Source organism: Juglans microcarpa x Juglans regia, chromosome 7S, assembly GCF_004785595.1.
Source record: "Juglans microcarpa x Juglans regia isolate MS1-56 chromosome 7S, Jm3101_v1.0, whole genome shotgun sequence".
In the NCBI taxonomy this organism is placed as follows: domain Eukaryota; kingdom Viridiplantae; phylum Streptophyta; class Magnoliopsida; order Fagales; family Juglandaceae; genus Juglans; species Juglans microcarpa x Juglans regia.
Genome location: NC_054607.1, coordinates 17,230,586 through 17,256,930, shown reverse-complemented (window position 1 = coordinate 17,256,930; position 26,345 = coordinate 17,230,586). Strand labels below are relative to the sequence as shown.

Here is a 26,345-nt window from a genome sequence, read left to right as displayed (position 1 = left end):
TTCCAATTCCAACTTTGTTATAGTTCAAGTGCAAACTCTAACTTACATAGGCTTTTATTTGACTCTGATTATAGTTTATCGGATCGAAGTCTGATTTGGACCTTTTTTTTTGCTTCTTTTTTAGCTAGTTTTTAATGACACTTTATATATAATAGATTTTTTTTTTTTTTTTGTGGACTTTCAAGTTTCAAGTTTAATAAAATTATTACAAAAAAAAAAAGAAAAAAAAAAGAAAACAGATTTTATATATGAAAAAACAAAAAATATAATTGAAAATATTTTATATGCTATGCAAACCTGAAAATAAAAATAGCAATTTAAAGAAGCTAAAAATATACAGTAAACCTTTTAGACTATTCTTGATATATTATCATTCATAATTTCATATTAGAGTTTCAAACTCCCAAATCAACTAAAAACAATAAAATAATTATTCAACCATCTAGCCAAGGCCACAAATAACAGCTAACAAGTAAGAGCAACCATGAGCTATCATGGTCCAATTGCAATATTCATCATCCAGTCATTCACTATTGAATAAATTATAAATAGGAAACACAACCAACCACTCAAGTAAAAGCCAAATATTGTATTACAATCTAGTTACATACTACTACTATATTAGAATCTAGATAATAAATTAGTAGTCTTAAAATATATACATTATACATAGTACATGACTCACTATTAGCTAGTCAAGTTTTATGTACCCTAATATATGTAATATGTATGATAGTGATATTATGATATATAGTGTATACATATAATTTATTAATAGTCTATTAATATTATTCTTTAATAATTATCACATTGATTATTAGTCTATTAATATGCTTGAATTTAACTATATAAGTTCTAGACTTTTTATATGAATATATATGATCAATATATAAATATACATATTTTTATTAAATTCAGAGTCAAAGGTCAAATACGGAGTCAGTTATACAGCAAATCCAACTCCAACTTTAAATGGAAAAAAAAAAATATGACTCTGACTGTGTAGAGTAAGAATGTAGTCAAAATCGAAGTCGGATTTTTAAAATTTTTACGCAATCTTATTTGTGAGTGTAAAATTACAAGAGACAATATAAAGTGTCTAATTATATTATATGACAACATAAGCTAATAAGAATATTATTAGTTATTGCACATAGGAAAGACACAGCAAAACAGATAATGAGAGGTAGAGAGAGAGAGAGAGAGAGAGAGAGAGAGTTGTCAAGGAGAGAAAAAAGGTCGTGAGAGCTAGCAAGCGTTTGTGAACAACCAACTTTTAACGGTGAAACCGTGACCAATATTTGAGATTTAGAGCTGGTTTGAATAGTTGAAATATTTTAAAATAGTAGTGAAATAATTTAAAAATATTGATGAAATAGTTTGAGTTAAGATATTTTATTAAATTTTGAGAAAAAAAATTAAATAAAAATATTATAAAGTTATAATTTTTTAATATAAGTTTTGTTTTAAAATTTAAAAAAATTATATTGTTTCTTGTGTTTTGTTTAGAAAATTAGTATTGTATTTTATGTTTAGATAATAATTATATGAGAAAGTTAAATATCTAAAATTAAAATATGTTTTATGTTTTAGTGATATTTAAAAAAAAAAAATTGAAAATATCTAAAAATAGCTGTGTCCAAACTAGCTGAAAAGGGAAAGGAGTGGGAGAGGGGAGGCTTCGGTGATAAGCGGTCGGGCTAAAGAAATGAGTTTTGAACTTGGGCTATAATCCAGTGTGGTATCATCACTTTACGGAAAATCTTAGGTGTTGATGTGTTGTTACCGTATTAGTGGGTGCAAAAGTGGGAAAAACACTCAATCCGGTTTAATTATTATTCTAAGTAAGCACTTTATTTATAGAGCAAAATTAAGATAGATAATAACGGGTGCAAGTTTTTCTAAAAACCATCCCATTACAACTAGCACACAAAAAAAGAAAAAAAGCATAAAAAGAGAGAGACATGTTTCCCCATCCTATAGATATTTGATTAGAAAAAACGGTAATATGGTTAGATAGATGATATTTATTGGCCCGAGTTGCAGGTAACTAAAAATTGTCGTATCTGACTATGTCGGCGCGTAGGAGTTATGTGCTGATAGTGTCGGAATGTGGTGGATCAAATCTAATAGATCTGGGATAATACGTAATCTCTAAAAGCATTCAGACACTTTGCCTGAGACAAAAATGTGCATGAGACTCACGTGCCAATTGTTTTGCACCGATAATGCCTTGTCAATGGTGACTCACGAGAAAGTAATAGATTGGGTTAGCTCGAGCTGGTGGAGAGTGCCGATAGTGTTGGAATTATGTGACGATATGTCGGCACGTAGGAGAAAGCAACATGTCGGCACATAGGAATTATGTGCCGATAGTGTTGGAGTGGGGTGGATCAAATCTAATAGATCTGGAACAATACGTAATTTCTAAAAATATTACCTCGACTTGAGATACAAATGTGCATGAGACTCACGCGCCGATTGCTTTGGACCAATATTGCCTTGTCGATGGTGAATCATAAGAAAGCAATAGATCGGGCTTAGCCCGAGCTGGTGGAAATGGAAAACCTAATGGACATGGTGGAGATGGACGTTTGACGGAGCGGAAAAGATGAGCTTTTGGTTTGAGAGAGATTGGACTTTCTCTCTCTAGAAACAAAGAAGAAATACATCATTATTTGGTATGTACTACTCAATGCAATAGAGCGTCCATAAGGCATTTTAAGAAATTAATGTAGCAATTTTTAATCAGGCTAAACTTTACCAACACCCTCGCAATTTTAACGTGGCTTCAACAATCTGATTGACAATATACAAAATTAAGAACTTAATTGGTTTCTAAAACATTTTTTTAAAAAAATAAAAAAATTAAACTAAGGATTTTGGCGTAATCATTTGCAGATTGAGATCTTTTAATGAAACTGGTCAAATTGAACATATCCCGGATCCTAAGATTGTAAATATCATTTATCTTATTTTTAATACCTAAAATTCTTGTATGAATTGACAGTAAAAGAACATAGAGATAAACATAACATGGGGGGGTCTTTGCAAATTCGAATTTTGATTCTAGATCATGGTGATCTTCACGTGTGCCATATAACGTTCAATACTTTTAAAGCAATATCTCTTTATAGATACCATTTTTTAATGGTCAAAGACGTTTATATTGTAACCGTTGCTAAGAATAACAGTTATGGAAACTCAATACATTCTTATCTGTTGCATTTCTGTAAAACACTTATTTCACTTCTTCTTTATTCTCTCATTAATTGAGTTCATTTATGGCTATTTTAATGTTTCAATGACCCAACATCAGATTGAATATCTCAAATGTTTCAATTATCTTCTCATATTCCATCAAAATCCAAAAATAAAAACACATCAGTAATACACTCCAAGCCATTTCACATATATTTCTATTATATATATATATATATATATATATATATATATACACACACATATAAATACAGAAAATCATGTGACTCGACGAATGACTCTTAAGACTTAATTTTTTTTAAGAAGAGTGTTCTGAATGTTTGGAGTGTCTTTAAGAATTTAATTTATTTGTGTTATATAAAAATAAAAATAATAATACCATAGACAAGTCTATCTACAACCACAGATTTTATTTCCAAACTTGAAATCCTTTTAAACGTTACAAGAGTATAAACTTAACCTAATTATTGTAGAAAACACAAAAACAAATTCTCTTTCTTGTTTTTTTTCCCCTGAAAAAACACAAAAAAAGAAAAAAAGAAAAAAAGTGAGGTCTTTAAAAAGTAACGCATGAGCGCGTGTGATACTTGCGCGTGAGGAATGCAAATGCTGAGGTTATCTGTGAAGAGTTGTCTTCCGTAACTGCAGGGTGTAAAAGTGCTTGGCCGTATGGGGAGAGGGCAGGTCTGCTACCAAAGAAGGAAGAAATTGCCAGTTTACAAACATGACAATTATGACAGTGACAATGCACACTACCACCTTAGAACTAAATAACCATCATTATCCTCTCACACTTTTTGCCCAACTGAGATAGCTCTAAACACTGCCAACACTCCTATAAATAGAGGGTGGAAGGCATATCAAGTCTAAACTCAAAGACGAGTGCTTTCTGTTTCTCTCTGTGTTTTTCTAAGTTCTCTCTCAGAGCAAGAAAATGGTGGGGACTGATCTCAGGCAGCAGCTGATGAACTACATCCAGTCCTCCCATGAGCAGGTGTGCTCAAACCCTCCCAATTTCTTTTCTTTCTTGGTTGAAAGCCTCGGTTTTGATTTGTTTTCCCCGAAAGTTTTTGGGTAACATCTGTTATGAATCAGTTAAAGGTATTAGATTGTGGGGTTTTGTTTGAATCTTTTGATTATTATTTCTGTAAATCACTAATCCAGCTACATAATTTCTTCACGTGTTTGGTAGCAAGCTCAAAAATCCAGAAGAGAATAAATAAAAGAAGAAGCTACTCCGTTCAGTCTCTTCTTTCTTTCTTTCTTTTTTCTTTTTTTTTTTGGGGGGGGAGGGGGGGTTGTCAATTTGAGAGTCTATATTATAGTTGACTATATGGAAAAAGTTTGAGATAATTTGCCAATCTTGTTGATAAGAGAGCATTTGATCACCGTACATGTTTCTAATTGCAGGGGATATTGGACGAAGCTTTTGATCGTGTGAAAAATCTAGAAAATGATGGCAATCCTCAATTTCTTTCGGAGATTTTCTCCATGTTCTGCCATGATGCTGAAAATGGCATAGCTGAACTCACCAGATTTCTGTGAAGTTCTTTTATACCTGATCCTCTATTGGTGCCTCATTTCATGTAATTGTTCTTTTTTTTTCCCTCCATACATGATATTCTAATAGTTTTGGTGTATTTGATCTAAAATCAGGGGTGAGCCTGTTATTGACTATGAAAATGTGAGTGCTTTTGCTCACCAACTGAAGGGAAGTAGCTCAAGGTAATAATCTTCAATATTTTGAAAACAAGCTTTGTTTATCGTCTCTTGTTTTCATGCAATTAGTGGAACATCGTATTGAAATAAAGAAAGAAAAAGAAATAAGTTGAAAGACTTGCAAATTTGGACATCTATGTGCATTGCATGCATGTGGCAAATCTAGCATTAATAAAAAAAAAGTTTTCAACCATATGAATCAAGCATTAGTTTAAGATTTTTTCTCTTTGGACATAAACATGTGTAATATGTTCATTTCCTAATGATTCGGACTCGTTAATCAACATGTATGTGTGACCTAAACAGTTGCAGCAATCATAAATCATGCTAATTATCCTAAAAGTCAGGAACAAGCATTAGTTAGACCTTTTCCGATTTAGCATGTAATCGGATCTCCAAAACAGTAGGAACAATCCTATTTTAAACTTCTTTCCAATTCAGCTGTGGTGTGGCAAGTGATGCATCCCCAGATTTGGAAGTAAATTCTAATCATGAATTTCAGAAGAACGCGCACAAACCCGCGTGTGAATCACACGTTTATGTCACACGCGGGTTTGTGCAGGCGAGATTCACATATGAAACTTTTTGAAGCAACAATTTCACCTGTCTAACTTCAATTCCTTTTCTCCCTCATTTGATTTTGTTTTACTTGATTCCAGCTAGCATCTCTAAAGTATAGAGTTTATCACCTTTAGCCAAGAACACAGAGTATTTTCTCACACAGAATAATGTTTGATCCTCATTAATCATGATACATTAAATATGACTACAAATATTTCATGCTACCTTTTTTATTCGCACTTATATTATTGTTTGTCCTAAGTGGATGCTTCTTTTTCCCATACTATAATCTTGGTATTGAATATCAATCTTATGTGATATGCTGGGATTAAAGCGTTGGTGGTCATCGGATGGTCCTTGCCTGTTGTGAGCTTCGACAAGCTAGCAACAACAAGATGAAGGAGGGGTAAGTAAAAGTCACTTTTCATTGCCACACTGTTTTCACTATAATCAAATGTTTGCCAAATATCTAAAATTTTGACCCTTATCACATGAATGTTACTTTTTTAGGAAAAATAATGCCCTACTTTGTTCTCCCAAAGGGCCAAATTTATCACATGATTTATTTAATATCATACTCTGTTAGTTTTCTTATTTTTTGCTGCATATATGTAACTTAATGATTTAAATGCTTGTACTTTGTACCTGATTCCTATGTATATATGCAATTGGATTCGAGTTCTGATGTTATCTTGTTCAGAGAAAATTAGAACTGTTTTTAACCTCAACTATAGTGAGGTTCCTTATGATATTCAGATAAAAATGGCACAAATACTCTGGGAAAATAGAAGTAGAATGCAGTAAGATATATTTGTAGGAAATAAGACCAAATCTTCAAGGCAATTAACATAACTCTAAGCACTTTTATGTCTTATCTTTTGTTTTTAGATCCTTTGAAGCCTTCGACAAGGTCAAACGTGAATACTGCATTCTGCGTGACAATCTGACTTACATTGCTCAGGTAATACTTGGTTTGACTTTGACCTGTTTGCTTTTATCAGTCTGTGTTTTACTTGTATTGTTGCACATATGCTTGCTCTAATAACTTAGATATACATACATACTCGATTACAGATGGAGAAGACTATCCTTACCAACGAGGCTAGAAGGAGACGCCAGTAGAGAGCTGGCCGTTATGCATTCACCCCTTCTGGTGCATCTGCTGCCCAAGACTGAAGTATCTTTTAATATATGCTGTCCCTTGAGAATTAAATAATTTCACTATAAGTGAATATGTTTGTCTGTCTGAGAGTTGTTCAGAGTCTTTGTTCTGCAATCTGTGTTTGAATATCTGTACTGTCTATTTCACCTGTTGCTTAAGTTATAAAACTGCTTCCTTTCTTATTATCTTTAGAGTTTTCAACGAAAATTCTACATACCATACTCGTCCCACTACGATGAGGTGGCATGACTACCCATCAACTTTTGAATTTTTTCTTTAAAAAAATATAAAAGAGGATCGAAGGGTGAGAAAACTGTCATATTTTATATAATGGAATGAAAATATGATGAGAGTGTGGTATCGGCATTATTCTTTACTAAAATGCCACGTAGATAAAACCCGATACCTTGTTCCTCCACGCTGGAAAAAACATGTATCCAACAGTCGATTCCAAAGGTCAGCACATGCAAAAGTTCGATGTAGGAAGATTATACATACTGAAAATAAGAATGCAAATTGCAATACCCTCATCACTGCTGTTTTACGAATAAAGATGTAGACGATGCCCTCTATGCCAGAATTCTGGGGGTTTATAATCGAAATTATTGATGCATCTTACTTCGATTTCTTTTAGAAGTGTTAAGGTTTATTTACAAATAAGTTTATATACTGACGTGATTTTATATAATACAACAAAATTATTTTATAATTTTACAATCTGATAATCACATCATATCAAATACGTCAGTATAGATTTTTTTGTATAAGATTTTTCTATAACTAAATATTTCTCTTATTTTTTTGGTAACTATACAATTTATAATTTTGCCCTTTTTATCTGATTTGGGGCATGTATTAACAAAGAAGAAAAAAAGGGAAAGAAAACCGAGGAAATTTTTTAAGGCGCCCATGCATATAAGAACAATGGAAATTGGAGCCATTCGTCTTTACGTTTTCCTGCTTCTTCTGTTGGCACTAATAACAATGAGTTATCGAATTTGAATCTTCCAACATAAATCAAAATTTGAAAATGTCAAAAACATTTGTAACTTCGATTTCTATATTATCTCCATATTAAGAAAGAAAGGTTTGCACTTAAAAAAAAAAAAAAAAAAAAAAGAAAAAAAGAAGAAAGGGATGCATGAATTATATGCATTATGCTATAATAATTACAATTATATATTTTTCTCTTTCCTTTTAGCCAAAAATGGGGAAATTACATTTGGAATATTATAAAACCAAATCATATATTAATGCTGTCTCTCTCTTCATTCCCTGATAGTAATGGCATTGAGGACCCATTTAGATAATAAGATGAGATGAAATAATTTTAGATGAAAATTAAAAATTGAATAAAATATTATTAGAATATTATTTTTTAATATTATTATTATTTTAAAATTTGAAAAAGTTGAATTGTTTATTATTATATTTTGTGTGAAAAATTTAAAAAAATTATAATGATCATGAGATAAGATGAGATAAACAGTTTATGTATCCAAACGTGACCTTAAATTTATTGTGTGTATATAATCACATGCCCCAAAATTATATTCAAGGTCCCTCTGCATCCCATGACATGCAGCAGTCACCAAAGCTTAGCCCACTTTTTTTTTTGGGTTAACATCTTAGCTAATATATGGGATATTTGCAATGAAAAACTATATATATGCCAAGATAATCCTAACCTAAACATGAGGTTGACAAGAAACTCTCATCCCCAATTGGAAAGGAGAGAAGAAACAAACACATCAGTAGATCATCACACGAAATGATCATTGGAATCATAACTCAAAACGACTGAAATGAAAAACTTGATAGTTATAATTGAAACAGATCACGGAGACCCAACAATTAACAATAATTATAAATGATACGACTGATCAACAAAATTTCCGAATCTAATCAACATCTGAAACCATATCCAACTACAACTTACACTTCTACTAAAACCACTAGCTAGCTGAAGATAACGAGTTATAATGCTAAAAACGAAAAAACCAGCAACCCAAACCTCTTAGTCAAAGAGGCTTAAACCAATGATATCCTGCAGCAAAAATAGATTCTCAGGTAAGAAAAAGAAATCCTCCACCCCTCTCAAATATTGAAAGACTAGCAAGCAGTTTTTGGTGAAAGTGACGGGCGCACAAACGCCGTATAGCGCCTATACGCAAAACCAAAGTCATGTGCCACTAATGAAGTAATGCGTATTTTTAAAAAGTAATGTGTATAATATACCAAAATACTCGGAAAATACAATAAAAAGGTTTAAGGAAAGCAAGATAATATTACATTTAGGCCATTAACTCAATTTGTTAGGTACCATGCAACATGATGTACAATTAAGTGATCAACTAAAAACTTTTTTTTTTTTTTTTTTTTTTTTTTTTTTTTTTTTTTTTTTTTTATGTCGGGGAATCTCTCCAAGGCAAGGCTGGCCTTCGGACTCACCCTAGCAGAGTAAATCCCAGTTCCGTGCACCGCACCTTCGAAAGTTTTCTTATGCGAAACTTTCAACTAAAAACATGAAATTTAAACATAGCATTTCTATAATTCTCTTGTGCTATACAAAGCATCCACAACCATGATATTTGATAGAAATGATCAAAATGAAGTACATGGCTGAATCAAATTATCTCAGAAGGCAATGACAAAAAAAACCACAATAACTGATCTACACTAACATATATAAGCAATACAAATCAGATTAAATTTTGTGAAAAGAAATTTGTGATCTCTAAATTGAAAACATTTAACATAGAATAGAATACAAAGAATATGCATAATTTCTTTCAAAAACATTTGTTTAGATTAGAAAAATAAGGGAATCTCATATCCTTTTCTTTCAATTATTATTTATCAAAAATAATTACCACCCCCATGCAGTACCCTCCCTTGAATCAGTCTTATTGTCCATCCCATTAAATGAATGTTAAAGAAAAATTATCTTTTTTTATCTTTTGGTTTGAAATCATTTAACTTAAGCAGAGGGCCATGATCATTGTCATCAAAGACTAGGCCTTGGTGGACTCCTCTTTCTCTCACATCATTACTACTGATCGACTAGGATCGTATAATGATATAACAAGGTTATATGATTCTAAAGAAAAAAAGACAATAAAGCATCAATCTAGGGTCGTATAAGAAAAATCTTACATCATCGGACTCCTCATTCTCTTCCACTTTCTCCTCTTGTTTTGACTCAGCAGCAGCAGGTGCAGGTGCCGGTGCACCAGCCGCAGCAGGTGCAGCAAAAGCAGCAGCACCGCCACCAGCTGGCACCGAAGCCAACTTCTCCCTTCCAGCTGCAATCAGCTCCGTTATATCTTTTCCCTTGACTTCAGACAAGAGCAACTCAATCCTATCATCATCGGCTTCAGCTCCAACTACAACCCATGAAATACATATCCATTAGCATAACTTCAAAATCATTATCATTCAAATATTATTTCATCTATCAACACCTAGCTATTATAAATCAACATTTTAGTATCTTGGTTTCTGTTCCCTATTGTATTTTATATAAACATTATTAATTTCCTACTATGTTTTCTATCTGAAATATAAAGCATGCTGAAGATAGAATACCCTACAAATTGCTTCGAAGCCCATATTTCAAAGTAATAGTCGCCAAAAATAGCGTCTTCTACTCAGGAACAAATAACATCAATGATTATATACATAACCCACTAGGGAAAAAGCTACTCTCCCTGCTGGGCGCTAACACTTGTGTTTTTTTTTTTTAATTTATTTTTACTTAATATTTAAGTAAGTATTTATTTTTTAATAATATTGTAAATTTTTTAAAAAAATATATTTAAAAATATTAAAACAATACATGTAAAAAAACAAAAAATAAAAAAAAATAAAGAAAAATGAACTAGCGGGAGCTAGCCCCCAGCAGTGGCTGTAGAGAGCCACCCGACCCACTAGAAACCGCGCGTCCCCAAAATTCTGCATCAACCAAATATTTTCTACCAAGAAACTTATATGAACCGAAAAGAAAAAAAGAAAAAATAAAAACATCTGAAATATTAATATTTAAAACACAATAATTTTAAATAACCTTAAAGAAACCGTACAAAAATTATCCTTGGTTTTAAATTCATTTTCAAAAGAATACTACACGAACAAGATAAGTCTCAAACACGAAAAAATCAACTGTTAACCATAATCCCACACAAATATGCGGAACGCCAATGAAATTTCCATCATAATAATGGTCATAAACCGTAACTTGTAGGGGAAGTAACAAATGTCGTAGATTTAACAGGATCCCAATTTGGGAATAGAGTCCTGACTAATCCGGAGTGTACAGGTCCTTCGTCCTCAACAAGGAGTTTTCAAAGTATACATCGGATAATTCAAGAGAAAAATCTCTTATTCTAATCGCCTTATTTGCACCCAGTGAGATTTGAAACTTGGAACTTGGAGGAAGTATACCGCCAAGACCAAGTTTGACTCTTGAGCCAACTCGGTTAAGTATAAACTATATTATTACTATATAATCATAATGATAGAAAAATCTGTCAAAAACCCAAAAAACTTGTACCTGATCCGAGGATATTCTTCAAATCATCGGCGGAAGGGCAGGTGTTACCTCCCAACACGGCCAACAAGTACGCAGCGACAACCTTCATCTCTGCTAAATAGACATGCAGAAAAAAATGCAGCAAGTCAGCATCAAACATATACACGCATACATATAATAGAGGAGACGAATGGGCAGATAGAGATAGAGAAAGACTAGGAAGGGAGAGTGTACTTGTGGCGATTCGGATGCAAAGGCTGCTTTGGAAACTGTTGGTGGCACCTTCGGTATATATGGGAGAAACGAGCAGTTAGGATTTCCGAGCCGATAGCCATGTGGGTGGGTTTGACTGGATCGTATCCTTTATTTTATTTTTTTGGAAATTCTGGTGAAACATGTAAAATATACTGGTACGAGGACTGGTTCCCCATTCAACGGGAAAAAAAAAAAATGATGTTTTTAAAACGAGAAATTTTATTTGTAATCCCTACTTGAAGATTGTATGTGCAAGCCCTTCATTAAATGAGAAAAAAAATCATTTTATGAGAGATATTTTTGTAATTTAAAAAAATTTAAAGATAAAATTATCTAGATTTGCATTGCAGTCTCTAAATAGGAACTGTACGTAGCATTGCTCTCATTCAAATATTCTTTATACAGACCTTACAATTCTATCTAAGAAAATATACAACTATTAAAACTGACATGCATATCGATTACATAATTTATTTACATAAATGCATCAATTTACAAGACATGATTCTTGGCTTGATTGTTGCTGCAGATAACTTCCAGATTTCTTGTGAATTTGAATTTAATTCTTGCTTTATGTTACCTTCCTTAATAGGCCACCACAAAATTGAGTTTCTATAAGCAAGACCAATTTTGGCTCTTAAAAATTCTCTGCATTCCCAAGACAGTGACTTTGTTAGTAAATCAGCTAGTTGATCTTGAGTGTGGACACGACTCACTTTAAGTATACCTTCCTGAACTTGATCACGCACAAAGTGAAGACCAATTTGGATATATTTCATTCTTGAATGTTGAACCGGATTAAAGCTAAGATGTGTTGCTCCAAGGTTATCACATAGAAGACAAGGTGGCACCTTTAATGGAAATCCAAGTTCTTGAAGAAGTGTAAGTAACCACATTGTTTTTGATGCTCCATTTGCAAGGGCTCAGTATTCTGCTTCCGTAGTGGATCGAGCAACAACTCTTTGTTTTTTTGAACTCCATGAGATTAGATTCCAGCCTAGGGATGTGATGTAAGCCGATGTAGAGGTTCAATCATCAATATTTCTAGCCCAGTTGGCATCACTGTAGGTTGTTAAACATGGTGCTGCAGCTTTCTTGATGTGACTGCCGTGAAATATCATTTTCTTGAGATACCGAAGAAGCCTCTTAGTAGATGTCAATTGGGTGACCGTTGTCTGGTGCATAAATTGAAAAAGTTTATTTACTGCAAAGAAAATTTTTGGACGAGTTAAGGAAAAGGTATTGTAGGCTACCAATGATGCGTCTATACTTTGTACTGTCCACTGCAGCCGCACCATCCACCAAGTGAAGAGATTGACTAGTAGACAATGGTGTAGAGACATCCTTTGCACCAGTCATGTTTGTATTCTCCAAGATGTCACGAACATACTTATATTGAGAGAGAAATAGACTTGCAGTAGTGGATATAACTTCTACTCCTAGGAAGTAGTGAAGTGAACCCATATCTTTCAATGAAAACTGATCACCAAGTTTGTTAACCACATGAGCTACAAACTGTTTGTCATTTCCTGTAATGATCAAATCATCGACATAAACAAGGAAATAGCATATAATAAAATCATGGCGATAAACAAATAGGGAAGAATCAACTTTAGAATTGTGAAACCCGATCTCTATTAGAGCATTTCTTAAAGCTGAATACCATGCCCTCGGGGTTTGTTTGAGACCATAAATTGCTTTCCTTAACTTGTACACATAATCAGGTCTAGACAAATCTTTGAAACCCAGGGGTTCCATCATGTAAACAATTTCAGACAAATTGCCATGCAAAAAAGCATTGTTTATGTCCATTTGTCTCAAGGGCATCCATTCATGACTACAATACTCAGCACTGTCCTTATTGTGGCTGGTTTAACAACTAGGCTAAAGGTTTTTTTATAATCAATTCCAGGACGCTGATTATAACCCTTTGCAACAAGCCATCTGCTTTCCGTTTAACTCGAAACACCCAACAACCCACTGGTTTATAATCTTTGGGTGGGGAAATTAAATCTCATGTACCATGTCGCACGAGGGCTGTTAATTCACTGGACATGGCTTCACGCCATTCAGGGTGAGATATGGCTTGACTCACACATGTTGGTTCTAGAGGTAATGGAAGAGAATGCTTAGAGATAGTATGCAATTGCTTGGTTTGAAAATATTGTTCATGGATCGAGTAGTCATGGAATGAGTTCGGGTTGATGAATTTCATTTTGTGCATGACATTGTGAATCGGAGACAGAAGTAGATACAAGATGATGTGAGGATGAATCGTACGGTGCAATAACATGTAAACCAGAATTTAAATTCGAAGTTAAGGTCTTAGCACCTAGGATTTCATGTGATTCACAAAGAGGAGTAGAGAGAGATGAGGGAATACCTGGAGGTGGCGCAGAGATGACAACAACATTTTCCAAGCTCGTTGGTGGTTGCGTTGGTTGATCGGAGAGGGAGGATTGGGTAGGAACCAAAGGAGCTGGCTATGATGGTTGAGTGGAGGACGTTGATTGTGTAGGAACTGATGAAGCAGAAGGGGAAATGTTAAGGCATGAGTTATGTGTAAGAAGGAAATGTTGGCAGGTCAGCTTGCTCTGGATATTGGGCCATGCATGATGTTTGTGGCAAGTGGGCTTTGTATTTCATCAAAGGTAACATGTCTGGATGGATAGATACGATCCATTGATGGATCCATGCATTTATATGTAGTTTGTGTTTGTGAATATCTGATGAAAACGCATGATATTGATTTTGGTTGTAATTTGTGAGTATTGTATGGCCTTATGAGGGGGTAGCATAAACATCCAAATTTTCACAATTTAAGATAATTTGATCATTGCCCAAAAAGGACCTCAAACAGAGACTTATTTTGGCAAAGAGGAGTTGGTTGCCGATTTATGAGATAAGTGGCAGTTTGGAATGCATGAGGCCAATAAGAGAGTGGTAAGGAAGCATCATGAAGTAAAGTAAAACCCGTCTCTACAAGATGACGATGACACCTTTCGGAAACAACATTTTGTTGTGGGGTGTAGGGGCGGTGATATAATGGCTTATACCATGATAGGACAAATATTTTTTTAACCTTAGAAATTCTCCACCATTGTCTGAGTACAAACTTTTGATGGTGGATTGAAACCTTGTTTCAACAAGCAGTTTAAATTGTGGAAAAATGCTAAAAACAAGTGATTTTGTAAACATTAGATAAAACCACATGTATTTGGTATAATGATCCACCAAAATGAGATAGTAGCATGCACCATTTAACCTGGTGATGTGAGCATGACCCCAAACATTAGTGTAAATAATTTCAAGCAGAGAATGACTTTGAAAACTTGTAGAGCCAGATGGTTGTTGAAGTGCATTATTCATTGAACAAGAAATACATGAAGATGGTAACTTATTTGTGGTAAGAGGAAGAGAAAAAAGAATGACAAGATTTTAAACAACTTTAATCGATGGGTGTCCAAGATGCTTGTGCCACCCGTCGATTGAAGTCCATTCATGCACATAAGTAACCATTTTGGGAGTGGAAGAGGCCACCATTGAGTTTGGAAACATGTAGACGCCATTCTCACATGCACCTCTTAAAAGTATCGCCCCTGTGGATCGTTCCTTCACAAGAAAAGAAAGTGAGTGAAATTCAAGAAAAACATCATTTCGTTTAGTGAAGTGGTGGAGGAAATGAGATTCTTATGAATATGTGGAACACATAAGGTATCATGTAAATGAAAGTTTTTTTTAGGCATGGGTAAGGCTAAATAACCAATATGTGTAACCGCCAAACCTATACCATCACCAAGAATGACTTCGTTAGTGCCATCATACTTATAGTGAATAGATAAATTTTGTATATCACCCATGATATTGTGTGAAGCTGCGGAGTCAATTAACCATTTATTTTCATGACCATCAGATGTTCTTGCACAGTTTACAGTCATTTTAGAGGGTTGTAATTGCGGGCAGGCCTTAGCTGTATGGCCCACTTGGTCACAATATTGACACTTGGGCTAGAAGCGTCTTTGTTTTGAGTTGGAATGGCCAGAATTGTTGTTGTGCCGTTGGTCTTTAGGTGGGCCATTAGAAGAACAATGATGGCCTTGTTGACGCGAAGGCCCATTGCTCTTATTACTCCCTCTTTGTTACTGGGTTACAGGAAAGCTAGACTGACAACTTGTGAAGTTTGCAGCAGTCACGAGCTACTGTGTTGCAGCCTCCATCCTCCTCAAGTATCTCTCATGCCCTACAAGTAGATCATAGAGCTCTTCAAAAGCAAGCGATTTTTCTCTTGTCCAAATAGGTGCAGCAATCTCACAAAAATCAGGACCTAACCCGTTGAGGACATATAGGGTTAAGTCATCGTTAGAGATTGGGTGATCGATGAGAGCTATCTCATCAGCCAATACTTTAACCGCATGAAGGTACTCAGGGATTGGTTGAGTTCCGCACTGAATCAAGGTCAGTTCTTCCTTGAGTTGCATTTCCCTTGTATGCGATTTGCTTGCATACATAGTTGATAATTTTTTCCATGTCTCATATAAGGTTTTGGCTGTGGCGAGGGGTGTGAATGGGGTGAGGTAGAAGTAAGAATAGCACTAAGAATTAACTAATCTTGCCAAACCCAGTGATTTTTCTTGGTTATAGACAATGGGGTCCCATCGGAAGAGGGGCAATGCAATTCTCTATTGACATAATCCATTAGATCATACCCAATTAGGAGTGCCTCAAATTGAGCTCGTCATTGGGGAAACGATGAGGGTGTGAGTTTCTCATTGATCTGAGCTGTGATGTTAAAAGCGACAAGAGGGATTTCTGAGAAAGAGATAGGCTGATTTGCGAAAGACATTTGTGAAATGAGGATCAAATTCTCATTAGAGAGATGGTCTCGTAATACCATAGAGTAAAGTAAAGAGCTCACAATAGAAATTTCAACACACATTGTATTGATCATTCGAATGTTCTTTATACAGACCTTACAATTCTATCTAAGGAAATATACAGCTATTAAAACTGACATGCATATCGGTTACATAATTTATTTACATAAATGCATCAATTTACAGGGCATGATTCTCGGCTTGATTGTTGTTGCAGATAACTTCTAGATTTATTGTGAATTTGAATTTGATTCTTGCTTTGTGTCACCTTCCTTAATAGTTCAAACCTCGAGCAAAATGTGCTAGACACTGAGTCAAGTAAAAGGCTCACACTCCAAGGTGAGCTGTAACATACTAGTCTTGGATTTAGGGTATATAAGTAAATTTCCTAGTAAAAATTTTTCTATTATTATTATGATTATAGTTTTATCAAATTTTATATTTATTTTATTTTAATAATTACTATTATAATTTTATTTGAAATTGCTAGAGTTTTGTTTTAATAATGAATACTAAATTGTATTAGATTACGTTTACTAGAGTTTGGTTTGAAATTTAAAGTTTATTTCTCTCTATCTCCACTAAACCTCATCTCTCGATTTTAGCCTCTATTTACACACTTTAAACCACCAACCCGTAAGTTTCATCCCATTTTCTTTCAAATTTGAAATCCTAACCTCATATTCATCATCATCTGTAGTTTAGTAAATTCAAATTCTAGTGAAAACTGACTCTGTTGATGAGTAATTTTCTCCACTCCGCACGTCTCCACTCTCATACGCATGCACGTCTCTACTTCTCTAGATTTCTTTTTATTTTATTCTCTATCTTCTACACTTATAAATCTTGCTTACCCCGTATACGAGAGAAGAAACTCGAAGCCGTGAGCTTTTCCCTACTCTCAACCACCATGCAAGGCTAAGATTTCCCCAAACACAGTAAGCCGACCCACCCTCTTCACCGAAACCATCTTTTTTGGTGAACCCCTGTTGTCCGAAACTGAGCCGTCGCCCCTCCTCCACGGTAGCCACCTCAAGAGGTGCCGAACCCTTTCTCCGGCGATACAGAAACTGCTGACCAGCTCAGCCCCAACGCACCCACTCCTTTTCGGTAAGCTGACCGCTGCCAGCCTTCTCTCTCTCCCTCTCTTTTATTTTCAGTCTTATAGTTTCTCTCTCTATCTTCTCTCACGGCGTCGCACCTCCCTGCTCAGGAACCCAGCCGCGTCGTCGTCCACTTCCAGCCACGCCGTCGACCACTTCCGGTCACCCAGAATCGCTGAATCAGCCTTTCTCCCTCGGTGAGTTTCGACCCTATATCGCAGAACCTCTCTCTCTCTCTCACTCTCTGTTTTCCTTTTGTTTAGCTCACGTGTCTTGTTTCTTACAGAACACTTAGTTCTTGATAGGCCTTGGGCCCTAGGCCCTTTTGTGCATGGGATGGACTTATCCTTTTGTTGGGCTCATGTAGTAATATTATATGAGCCAGATTTTCAACTCTTACAAAATTCTAATGATCTTTAAATGGACTTGTATTTTAATTTGGATTTGATCTTATTTTATTTCATCAACAGTTTTACTAATTTTATTAGGCTTAACATTTTTAAAAGTTAGTTTATTAAATAAATATATTAGTCAAAGGCTATTTTATAAGGATGTTTTGCTAATATTTTGTTAATATTCCTTTGCCTATTTAGTAGAATTTAATAAAATTATTATGTTAAGAATATTTAATAGAATTTATTAGGTTTCTTATAAGATTTAATAATTATATTAAGAAATGAAACTTAGTTTAAGAATTTAAGTTTTATGAATTATTTTAAAATAGCTCGAGTATTCTACTAAATTATAAATTAGTATTTTAAGTAAATTAAATACTAGGATTTATTGATTATAGTGTTAAACAAAAGATTTGTTTGACTATCTTTTAGATTGTGAATTTAATTAAGTAAAATATTAGTACTTATTTATTTCCAAACAAGTTTAGTGATAGTTATTATTGCATATAGGTATCAAGTTACGAAGTGTTATTCAAGAAGAAACGCAACGAGGTAAGTAATTTGATCACAAATTAGGATTATCACAGTTCAATTTATAGATAATTATTATTCAAGCCAGTTCAGTTCCAGCCAATTATTTATGCACCACTCATATCATATGCAAACATGTCATCCAGCATAGCATACGATTTTGTCATTCAGCATCATGTTTAAATTTAGAAATTATGATTATATATGTAATATGTTATGCATCTCATGTGTATAAGATACGTAAGCCATCTTAAATTCAAGTGAAAGATAAGATCAGATTAGTTAATAAGATGACCATATAGATGCATGGTACCAATGCAGTTCAGTTTTAGGGTGGATGTGCAAGCCACGAACTCAGTCGTGGTCCACCATAGTATGCCAGAGTACTATCAGCGGCTCCCCTTATTGTAGTGGGACGTGGAGCCGATGCACAACCTCGCACACAGGGTTAAGTGTGTTGGCCAGTCAGATAAATTAGTTAAATCAGATAAATCAGTCAAATCAGTCAGTTAATTCAGTTAAAACAGTCATGCATAGCATAAACATCAATATGAATAGTCATGAATTTAAACTCTTAGCATGAAAGTTTTTATGAAAACCTTATGTTTATTATGTTTACGTTGTGATGAATTTCTTGCTGAGTCTTTGATTCATTTTTATTTGTTTTCATGTTTTTAACCAACCAGGTGAGGATGATGAATACGAGCAGGCAGACCAGGAATAGAAGGAGCAATAAATTTTAGTTCAGACTTTCTAAAATAAAATATGCTTTTATGACATGAATTTTATTCAGTTTATTCATTTAAATGTTTCTTTTTGGAAGGCATTTTATTAGACCGTTTCTACAAAATAAATTTCTAATTTCATTTATGAAATTTGAGATCTCTTACTGGATTTATTTTTATGAAGAATACGTGACACTCCTAACCTACGGGAATGGAGTGTTACATGAGCAAAAGATGCTTCAACCCCAAGGCAAACAAAATATGTAAACCCCTGGGCGAGCAAAGAGTGTTACTGGAACGACGGGGCGAGAACTATTGTGATAAGGGAAATTGCTCACCCATTGGAGAACAAAAAGTGCTCATCAATCATCACCAAGGTGAGCACTGTAGGGATTAACAAGTTTGCCTTGATCGACCACCATGGAGGGCGAGCAAAGAAGTCTCGAATCATGGAGTGAGAAATAATTGTACCCGAGGAGAGAGATGTGTGCTTACACTCGAGGCGAGCACCATGGAGTGACTAGCAAAAGTGCTTGTCTCCAAGGGGAGCAAAGACTGCTTACCACCCACACGAGCACCGTGAGCAAAAATGCTTGACAAGTCTAATATGTTTTATTTCATTGAATTTTCTCATGCTTACGTTAGTTGAAGCACACGCTAGAGCAATCCTCCGTAGTAAGAAGCTCAGTAGCAAGAAGGTGCTCCCAAGTGACACTGGGGATCTGATGGCCAATAGAGCTCACTGCCTGCCATTACTCAATTACCCAGGGTGTGGTTCAACAAATTTAGTGCAATGGTGTTGTCATATGGTTTGTGCGATGGTGGTGGGGCCAAGTTTGGGATAATCCAATCAACCTTCTTTTCTTTTCTTTTTTTTCTCTTTTCTCATATTTTTTGAATTTTTCCCGTTCCCATGGAATTCCTTGAAAAATTTCCAGAAAGTCTAACTCCTAACTTCTTCAAACAAAACTTCTTTGAGCGGTATTTCATCTTCTTCTTTTGGCTGGTTGTGTGACAAGAGCAAGGCCAGATTTGGGATAACCCATTCAATCCTTTTCTTCTTCTTTTTCTTTTCTTTATTTTTATGAATTTTCCTCTTCTCATGGAACTCCTGCTTGAAACATTTACAGAAAGCTGAGCTCCTAACTTCTTTCAGCAGTATTTCTCCTTTTTAGTGGCATTTCCTCTTCTTCTTATGGTGGAGCTTCCTCTCTAGTTTCTTGCAGCATTGACAATGATGATATCGACAACACCACCTTGGGTCTGTGTTTGTTCCATGATTGATTAATATCTGTGATGGAGATTTCTAATTGCTGATAGTTCTAGAGATTTCTAGTTGTCATCAGCTAGCTTGATTTGGATATGTTTTTGTCTAATTTGATTTGTTGTAGGGTACTTTAGTCCGTTTGGATATATAGCTAATTAGGGGTGTACTCGGTCCGGTCCGGTTTGATTTTAGACAAAATTTAAAATCGAACTGATATGTATCGGTTTTGCATTTTTGAATAATTAAATAAAGGTTTTATTTTGAGGGCTCCAAAATGCCCAAAGGAGGGATAGATGGTGGGGCAGGCAGATGGGTGATGGGGCCCACCGCCCACCCCTACTTCCTGGTGCAATGGAGCTAGAGAGTTAGGGCAGGTTTGGGGGATGGGATGAGATACAAAATTCTCATCTCATCTCATCTCATCATTACACCTTTTTCAAATCTCCATACAAAATATAATAAACAATTCAACTTTTTCAAATCCCAATTCATCTTTTTCAAATCCCAATACAATAATAATATTAAAACATAATATTTTAAACTCTCAAACAAAACACAAAATTTTTATCTCACCATCCAAACCTGCCCTTAGTGTTCCTTTGGTGCCCCAATATGATTGCATTGGGCTCACCAATGTACATCGGCATTTCACAAGCAGAGCTCAATGCTCGAAATTAAGGTACTAGATTCTTTCTTCTAAATGATGTTGAATGCACTTAGAAAAGAAAAAATTGAGGTTGAATGCATTGCAAAGAAAAAACTTAACTCGACAAAAAAGATATATTTAATTATTTGATTATATTTTAATAGTTAAAAAAAATAAAAACCCTTTATTTATCCCCAAATCAATCGCCATATAAAGAAGGTACTAATTGTATGATTACTTGGGATTAATAGCAAAATCAGTACATGAGTTTATACGTTCTTTCACCCGAGGTTTGAGCTTTCAACTTTTATAAAATTAATGCATGAATTTTAATAAAGTCGCAATATTTAAGTACCTATATTCATTTCTAATTTGCAAATCAACTTTCAATTGGGTGACATGGGTTTTGAAGACTATGTGTTTAACAAATTAGAGACTGATATGTGGCATCTCGTTAATTTTCTAATGAAAAATTGACAAAAGTACCTAATTGCATTTTTTTTAAAATTTAGGCATCAATTTTTCTAAAAATGAAAACTGAGGTCTCAAATTGAAAAAAAGTGAAAACCCAGGTACTAATTTTCTAATTAACCCAATTATTTTAGGTGAAGTAGTCTTCCATACTACAAGAAAACTGCTTATTTGTGATTAATTATTTTCAACGAAAATGATTATTTCCTTTTAAAATGAATCTGTTTTTATCGTAAATAGTCGTTATCGTCGCAAATAATATGTCACAAATGTTTAGTTTTCTTGTAGCTAGTACGAGCGCGCGCCATTAAAGTAGAGATAAATTCTTTCATTGACCAGTCTCGAAATATTGTAGCTTTCTACGATGTCTTGCGTGGGACGGAAGATCACGTAAACATACATGCATGATTAATATACTTAGATAATCATTTGAATTCGTTTTCATTTATACTTTAATCGATCAAAGGCTCGCTAACAGAGGGTTAAATACTTTAATCGTAGACTCTTCCATTAACGACATGCAGATCCAATTAATTAAATTCTAATAGAGGGTTAATCATGTAGAGCGTTAATTAAGATTATTTCACACAGTCCAAAGCATGCGAAAGTCTTAAAAGATATATATTAGTGCCACATGGGATCATGCTAGCTAATGCAGGCAACTATATTAATTAGATTAATTGGCATTTAATTAACATGCATACACTATATATTAATTAATGGGTATCATGATCATTCCCTCATTAATTATATGGCATGATGATCAGTACTACTGTTAAAACCAGAAATTTCTATTTAAGCTGTCTTTCGGTTCTTCATAATTTGAGTGAACTAGGACCCTTGATTTTGCTTTTAATATGTGATCATGAATTGCATCCTTAAATTACCCAATGCGATTAGTACTTATATATATATAAGTGCTATTTCATCATCCTCTAAACTCCTATCCATTTCTTGATGTAACATCAAATAATTGATAAATAATAGAAATCTAATAAATAATGTTTTAATAATTTAAGGTCTAATTATGAGATGGTGAAAGGATGATAAATAAAAAATTGTGTTTGGCTTACATCTTGTTAAAAATTTATTGGAAATATGCTGTTGAAAAGTGAACAGACTAGATTGGAAGATTAATGTTGAAAAAAGTCAACTTATTTTTTTGCTTAAAGCAATCTTATCCATTCATTGTTCAAACAGAATGTATCCAGTAAATTTTTATGTAAGTCAAACCCTAAAATATGATGGTCAACATCACTCTTTTGAATCGTAATCTCAGTTTCTCGTCAAATTTAGAGCTAGAAATTATGGATAGAAAAAGATATGAAAGATTGTTTTGATTTGTTTATTCTCAATTAATATGATATATATATATATATATATATATTTTATATAATTCAGAAATTTAACTGTAGTTTATGAAAATTACAGGGCATGAAAAAAAAATTAGTCATTTTCGTCCTGAAATTAATATATCTATATATATATATATATATATATATATTGCCTATTAGATCAGTCTTGGTAAATTAGGTTTATGAAACGTACTGTTAGGTTAAAATAAAATCTCACAAAAGTAAAATTTACAAATTGTAATTTAGATGTGATATGTTATATCTACTTTACAGAAAAAGAGTTCTACAATTTGATGTGCTAGAGCAAGTCGCATCAGTTTGTAAGTTTATTTTTATACAATTTTTTTGTGAACTAAATATTTCTGAAATTTTTTGTTTTATTTTTTATTTTTTGGAATATTGACACCTAGTAAGTCAGTTATTACAGTTGTAAAGGTCCCATATATAACTTCTTTAAGGGCAGGAAGCAAGGAAGGGCTTTCTTATATATCAACCATATTCTAATGAATAATGCTACGTGCATATATACGTACGAATTAAGATTACCTTAAAGATCAGCAAAACTCATGACCACTTTGTAAATACAAGTGTGTATATATATATATATATATATATATATATATATATATTTATATTTATATAGTTCTAATTTCAAAGTCAGGTTGCTACTGGGCAGCATCCAATTGATCTTTACTTATTACCAATTTTAAGTCGGAAGTTTTGGATTTGGTTTAGCAACGTCAAAAGTGGCTAAACACGTGAAGAATGCATTTCTTAATTTCCTATGTATTCGTGGTGTAGCCTACCCAAATTAAGGCTATTAATTATGTTAACAAGACCAATTAGGTTGACTAGCTAGCGAGACCATCGGTTAATCAATAAGCAAGAGCTTTAATTTGCGCCATTCACAAGGCCATTATGGTTTTGCCCTTCTCGGCATAAATATGGGATATTTTTAGTACTAGAGATCAAAGGATTAGATTTTGGGTAGGATTGCCATTCACAATCCTATAAACAAAAAGAAATTATATATAAGTAAGCTCACAAGTTGGCGTGATTTTATGTGATTCGTTATATTTATTTTACGATAAAAATAATTTTATAATCTGATATACGTATCATGTCAAGGTACGTCATGTTTAGATCTCGAACTGCTTAGATCTAATCAAGCTGTTTGAAGGAGGATGGATAACAATATTATTAATGCATGGCAGCACTTTTATTCCCATCTAAAATGAATGGAACTTGGAGTTATTTTTTATCATTTTTTTATTCACATATATCATGCAAAGCCTTCATGTTTAAGTTGATGATAGGACCATTTTTTTATCATGCACAAGTTATGAAAAGCTGGAGGTTGACTTGAGCCGTTTTTGAAGGGGCATGTGGGAGGTCAATAGGGAAAATTATTAACACCGACTGGATTCATCTCTCAAAGTTTCAAGTAAAGAGCACTCTTCGTACAGAACAAACAAGCTAGCATGAAAGCTCGTGCTAGATTCTAGGGCACACAATTAGCTTAACAATTAATCCTATTCCTTTCAAAACCTCTATAAAATGAGGTGCATGTAGCATAGGATTCTCAATCCAGATCGACCCAGATATATAGCATTAATCCTTAAACCATACATATTCTTTCAGCACCAGAATTATGGCCGCTCAAGCCATTGCCCGCTTGAGTACTGTGTGTTTTCTCCTCCTGTTCACAGCAATGGTGGCAGAGGCAGGACCTCATAAGCAGAAGAAAGTTAGGTGCAAAGACAAGATTAATTACCCTGCTTGTTACAAAGTACAGAAGCTTTGCCCTACAACCTGCCCTCGCACTTGTGTCATGAATTGTCGAACTTGCGAACCCGTCTGTGAACATCCACCGCCGCCGCCGCCATCTCCGCCACCACCACCACCAAAATCAAAAAAGCATTCCCCTCCTCCTCCACCAAAGAAGCGTTCACCTCCCCCTCCTCCTCCTTCCAGAACTGTAACCCCTCCTGCTTCTTCTCCTCCTCCTCCTCCTGTGTCCGTTCCTCCACCTCCCCCTGCTTCAAGTTCACCACCAAAGACAGTTAAATGTATGAACAAGGATTTCCCTCGGTGCTATGGTATGCAGCTTACCTGTCCTAGCGGTTGCCCCGACAACTGTGGTGTTAACTGCGCCACTTGCAGCCCAGTTTGCGGTGAGTTTCTGATCCCTACACTACTTCTGTTCTTTGGGATTTTATAAGAGTACTAATTAAAGAATGACACCTTCTAACAATCATACCTTTTCTGGTTGAAAATACTTTCAAAACAGCATGCATTAATGATTGGTGCGACCTTAATAATTTCTTAACTTGATGCAACTGATAACATAATAAGATTTGGCTTTTTGTTCAAAAAATTTTGCATACCAACTGATCTCCATAGATCCGTTGATCAACATATGTTGTAGCTAGTCATGGATAAAATTTTTGTAACCATTGATTTCACATGCAAATCTGAGCAGAATGCAACGGTGCCGGTGCTGTGTGCCAAGACCCACGATTCGTCGGTGGAGATGGAATCACATTCTACTTCCATGGTCAAAAAGACCACGACTTCTGCTTAGTTTCCGACTCCAACATCCACATCAATGGCCATTTCATTGGAAAAAGAAACGAAAACATGAAGAGGGACTTCACCTGGGTCCAGTCTCTTGGAATCCTCTTCGGCACTCACAAGATCTTCATCGGCGCTAGAAAGACATCTATTTGGGATGACTCCGTCGACCGCCTTTTGCTGGGCTTCGATGGCGAACCAATATACCTTCGTGATGAAGAAAGCTCAAGGTGGCAATCCATGACGTCTCCAAGTGTTACAATCACAAGGATTCGGGACGCAAACTCAGTAGAAATTGAGGTGGAAGGGAATTTCAAGATCAAAGCAACAGTCGTGCCTATAACTGAGAAAGATTCCCAGATTCACAATTATGGAATTAACCAAGAGGATTGCTTCGCGCATCTTGACTTGAGTTTCAAGTTTTACTCATTGAGTGGGCAAGTTAACGGTGTTTTAGGCCAGACTTATGCAAGCAACTACGTGAGTAGGGTGAAGATGGGGGTGCTCATGCCTGTTTTGGGTGGTCAGAAAGAATTCTCCTCCTCAAGTCTCTTTTCCACTGATTGTGCTGTAGCAAGGTTTACTGGTGAGTTAACAGATCAAGAAAATTCTATGGAGTTGGAGGAGTTTGGCAACCTGAATTGCGCAAGTGGTATGGATGGTCGTGGAGTAGTTTGTAAAAGGTAATCAAAGCTCATGCTAATTGAATAGTGCTCTTGATTTCTAGGCAAAGATCTGGGGGACAGGAGCACTCTTTTGTTAAATTAAATAAGCTTCATGTTGAAGCAATGGAATATTTCTCGCCATTTTAATAATGTATCTGTTTTAATTGTTGGTTCTTGAATTAATACGACTTGTAAAATGAAGATTTGCATACATATATATAGCCAATTCAAAATGCTACAAGATGGCAGTGACAAGTAATATTATAATTAAATTGCAATCCCCAAATAG

The 26,345-nt window shown here is 34.6% G+C and overlaps 3 protein-coding genes across 4 annotated transcripts; 2 read left to right on the top strand and 1 right to left on the bottom strand.

Annotated features, from left to right (window-relative positions):
- The first annotated feature begins 3,937 nt into the window (after positions 1-3,937).
- On the top strand, positions 3,938-6,849 carry LOC121240271 (histidine-containing phosphotransfer protein 2-like). The gene is made up of 6 exons (XM_041137664.1): positions 3,938-4,216; positions 4,633-4,763; positions 4,879-4,947; positions 5,837-5,908; positions 6,391-6,463; positions 6,577-6,849. Exons 1-6 carry the CDS (start codon positions 4,157-4,159, stop codon positions 6,622-6,624), a joined length of 453 nt encoding a protein of 150 aa, XP_040993598.1. The 5' UTR covers positions 3,938-4,156; the 3' UTR covers positions 6,625-6,849.
- A 1,593-nt stretch (positions 6,850-8,442) lies between these two features.
- LOC121240341 (60S acidic ribosomal protein P2B) lies at positions 8,443-11,524 on the bottom strand. Of its 2 annotated transcripts, none has more exons than XM_041137759.1 (4): positions 11,430-11,524; positions 11,217-11,306; positions 9,821-10,050; positions 8,443-8,711 (listed from the first exon to the last, which is right to left on the bottom strand). In XM_041137759.1, exons 2-4 carry the CDS (start codon positions 11,302-11,304, stop codon positions 8,682-8,684), a joined length of 348 nt encoding a protein of 115 aa, XP_040993693.1. In that variant the 5' UTR covers positions 11,305-11,306; positions 11,430-11,524; the 3' UTR covers positions 8,443-8,681. The 2 variants fall into 2 exon arrangements, with proteins under 2 accessions (XP_040993693.1, XP_040993694.1); XM_041137760.1 differs by having other exon boundaries at positions 11,217-11,309; positions 11,430-11,519.
- Positions 11,525-24,421: 12,897 nt separating this feature from the next.
- On the top strand, positions 24,422-26,078 carry LOC121240876. The gene is made up of 2 exons (XM_041138401.1): positions 24,422-24,991; positions 25,300-26,078. Exons 1-2 carry the CDS (start codon positions 24,469-24,471, stop codon positions 26,076-26,078), a joined length of 1,302 nt encoding a protein of 433 aa, XP_040994335.1. The 5' UTR covers positions 24,422-24,468.
- The last annotated feature ends 267 nt before the right edge of the window (positions 26,079-26,345 follow it).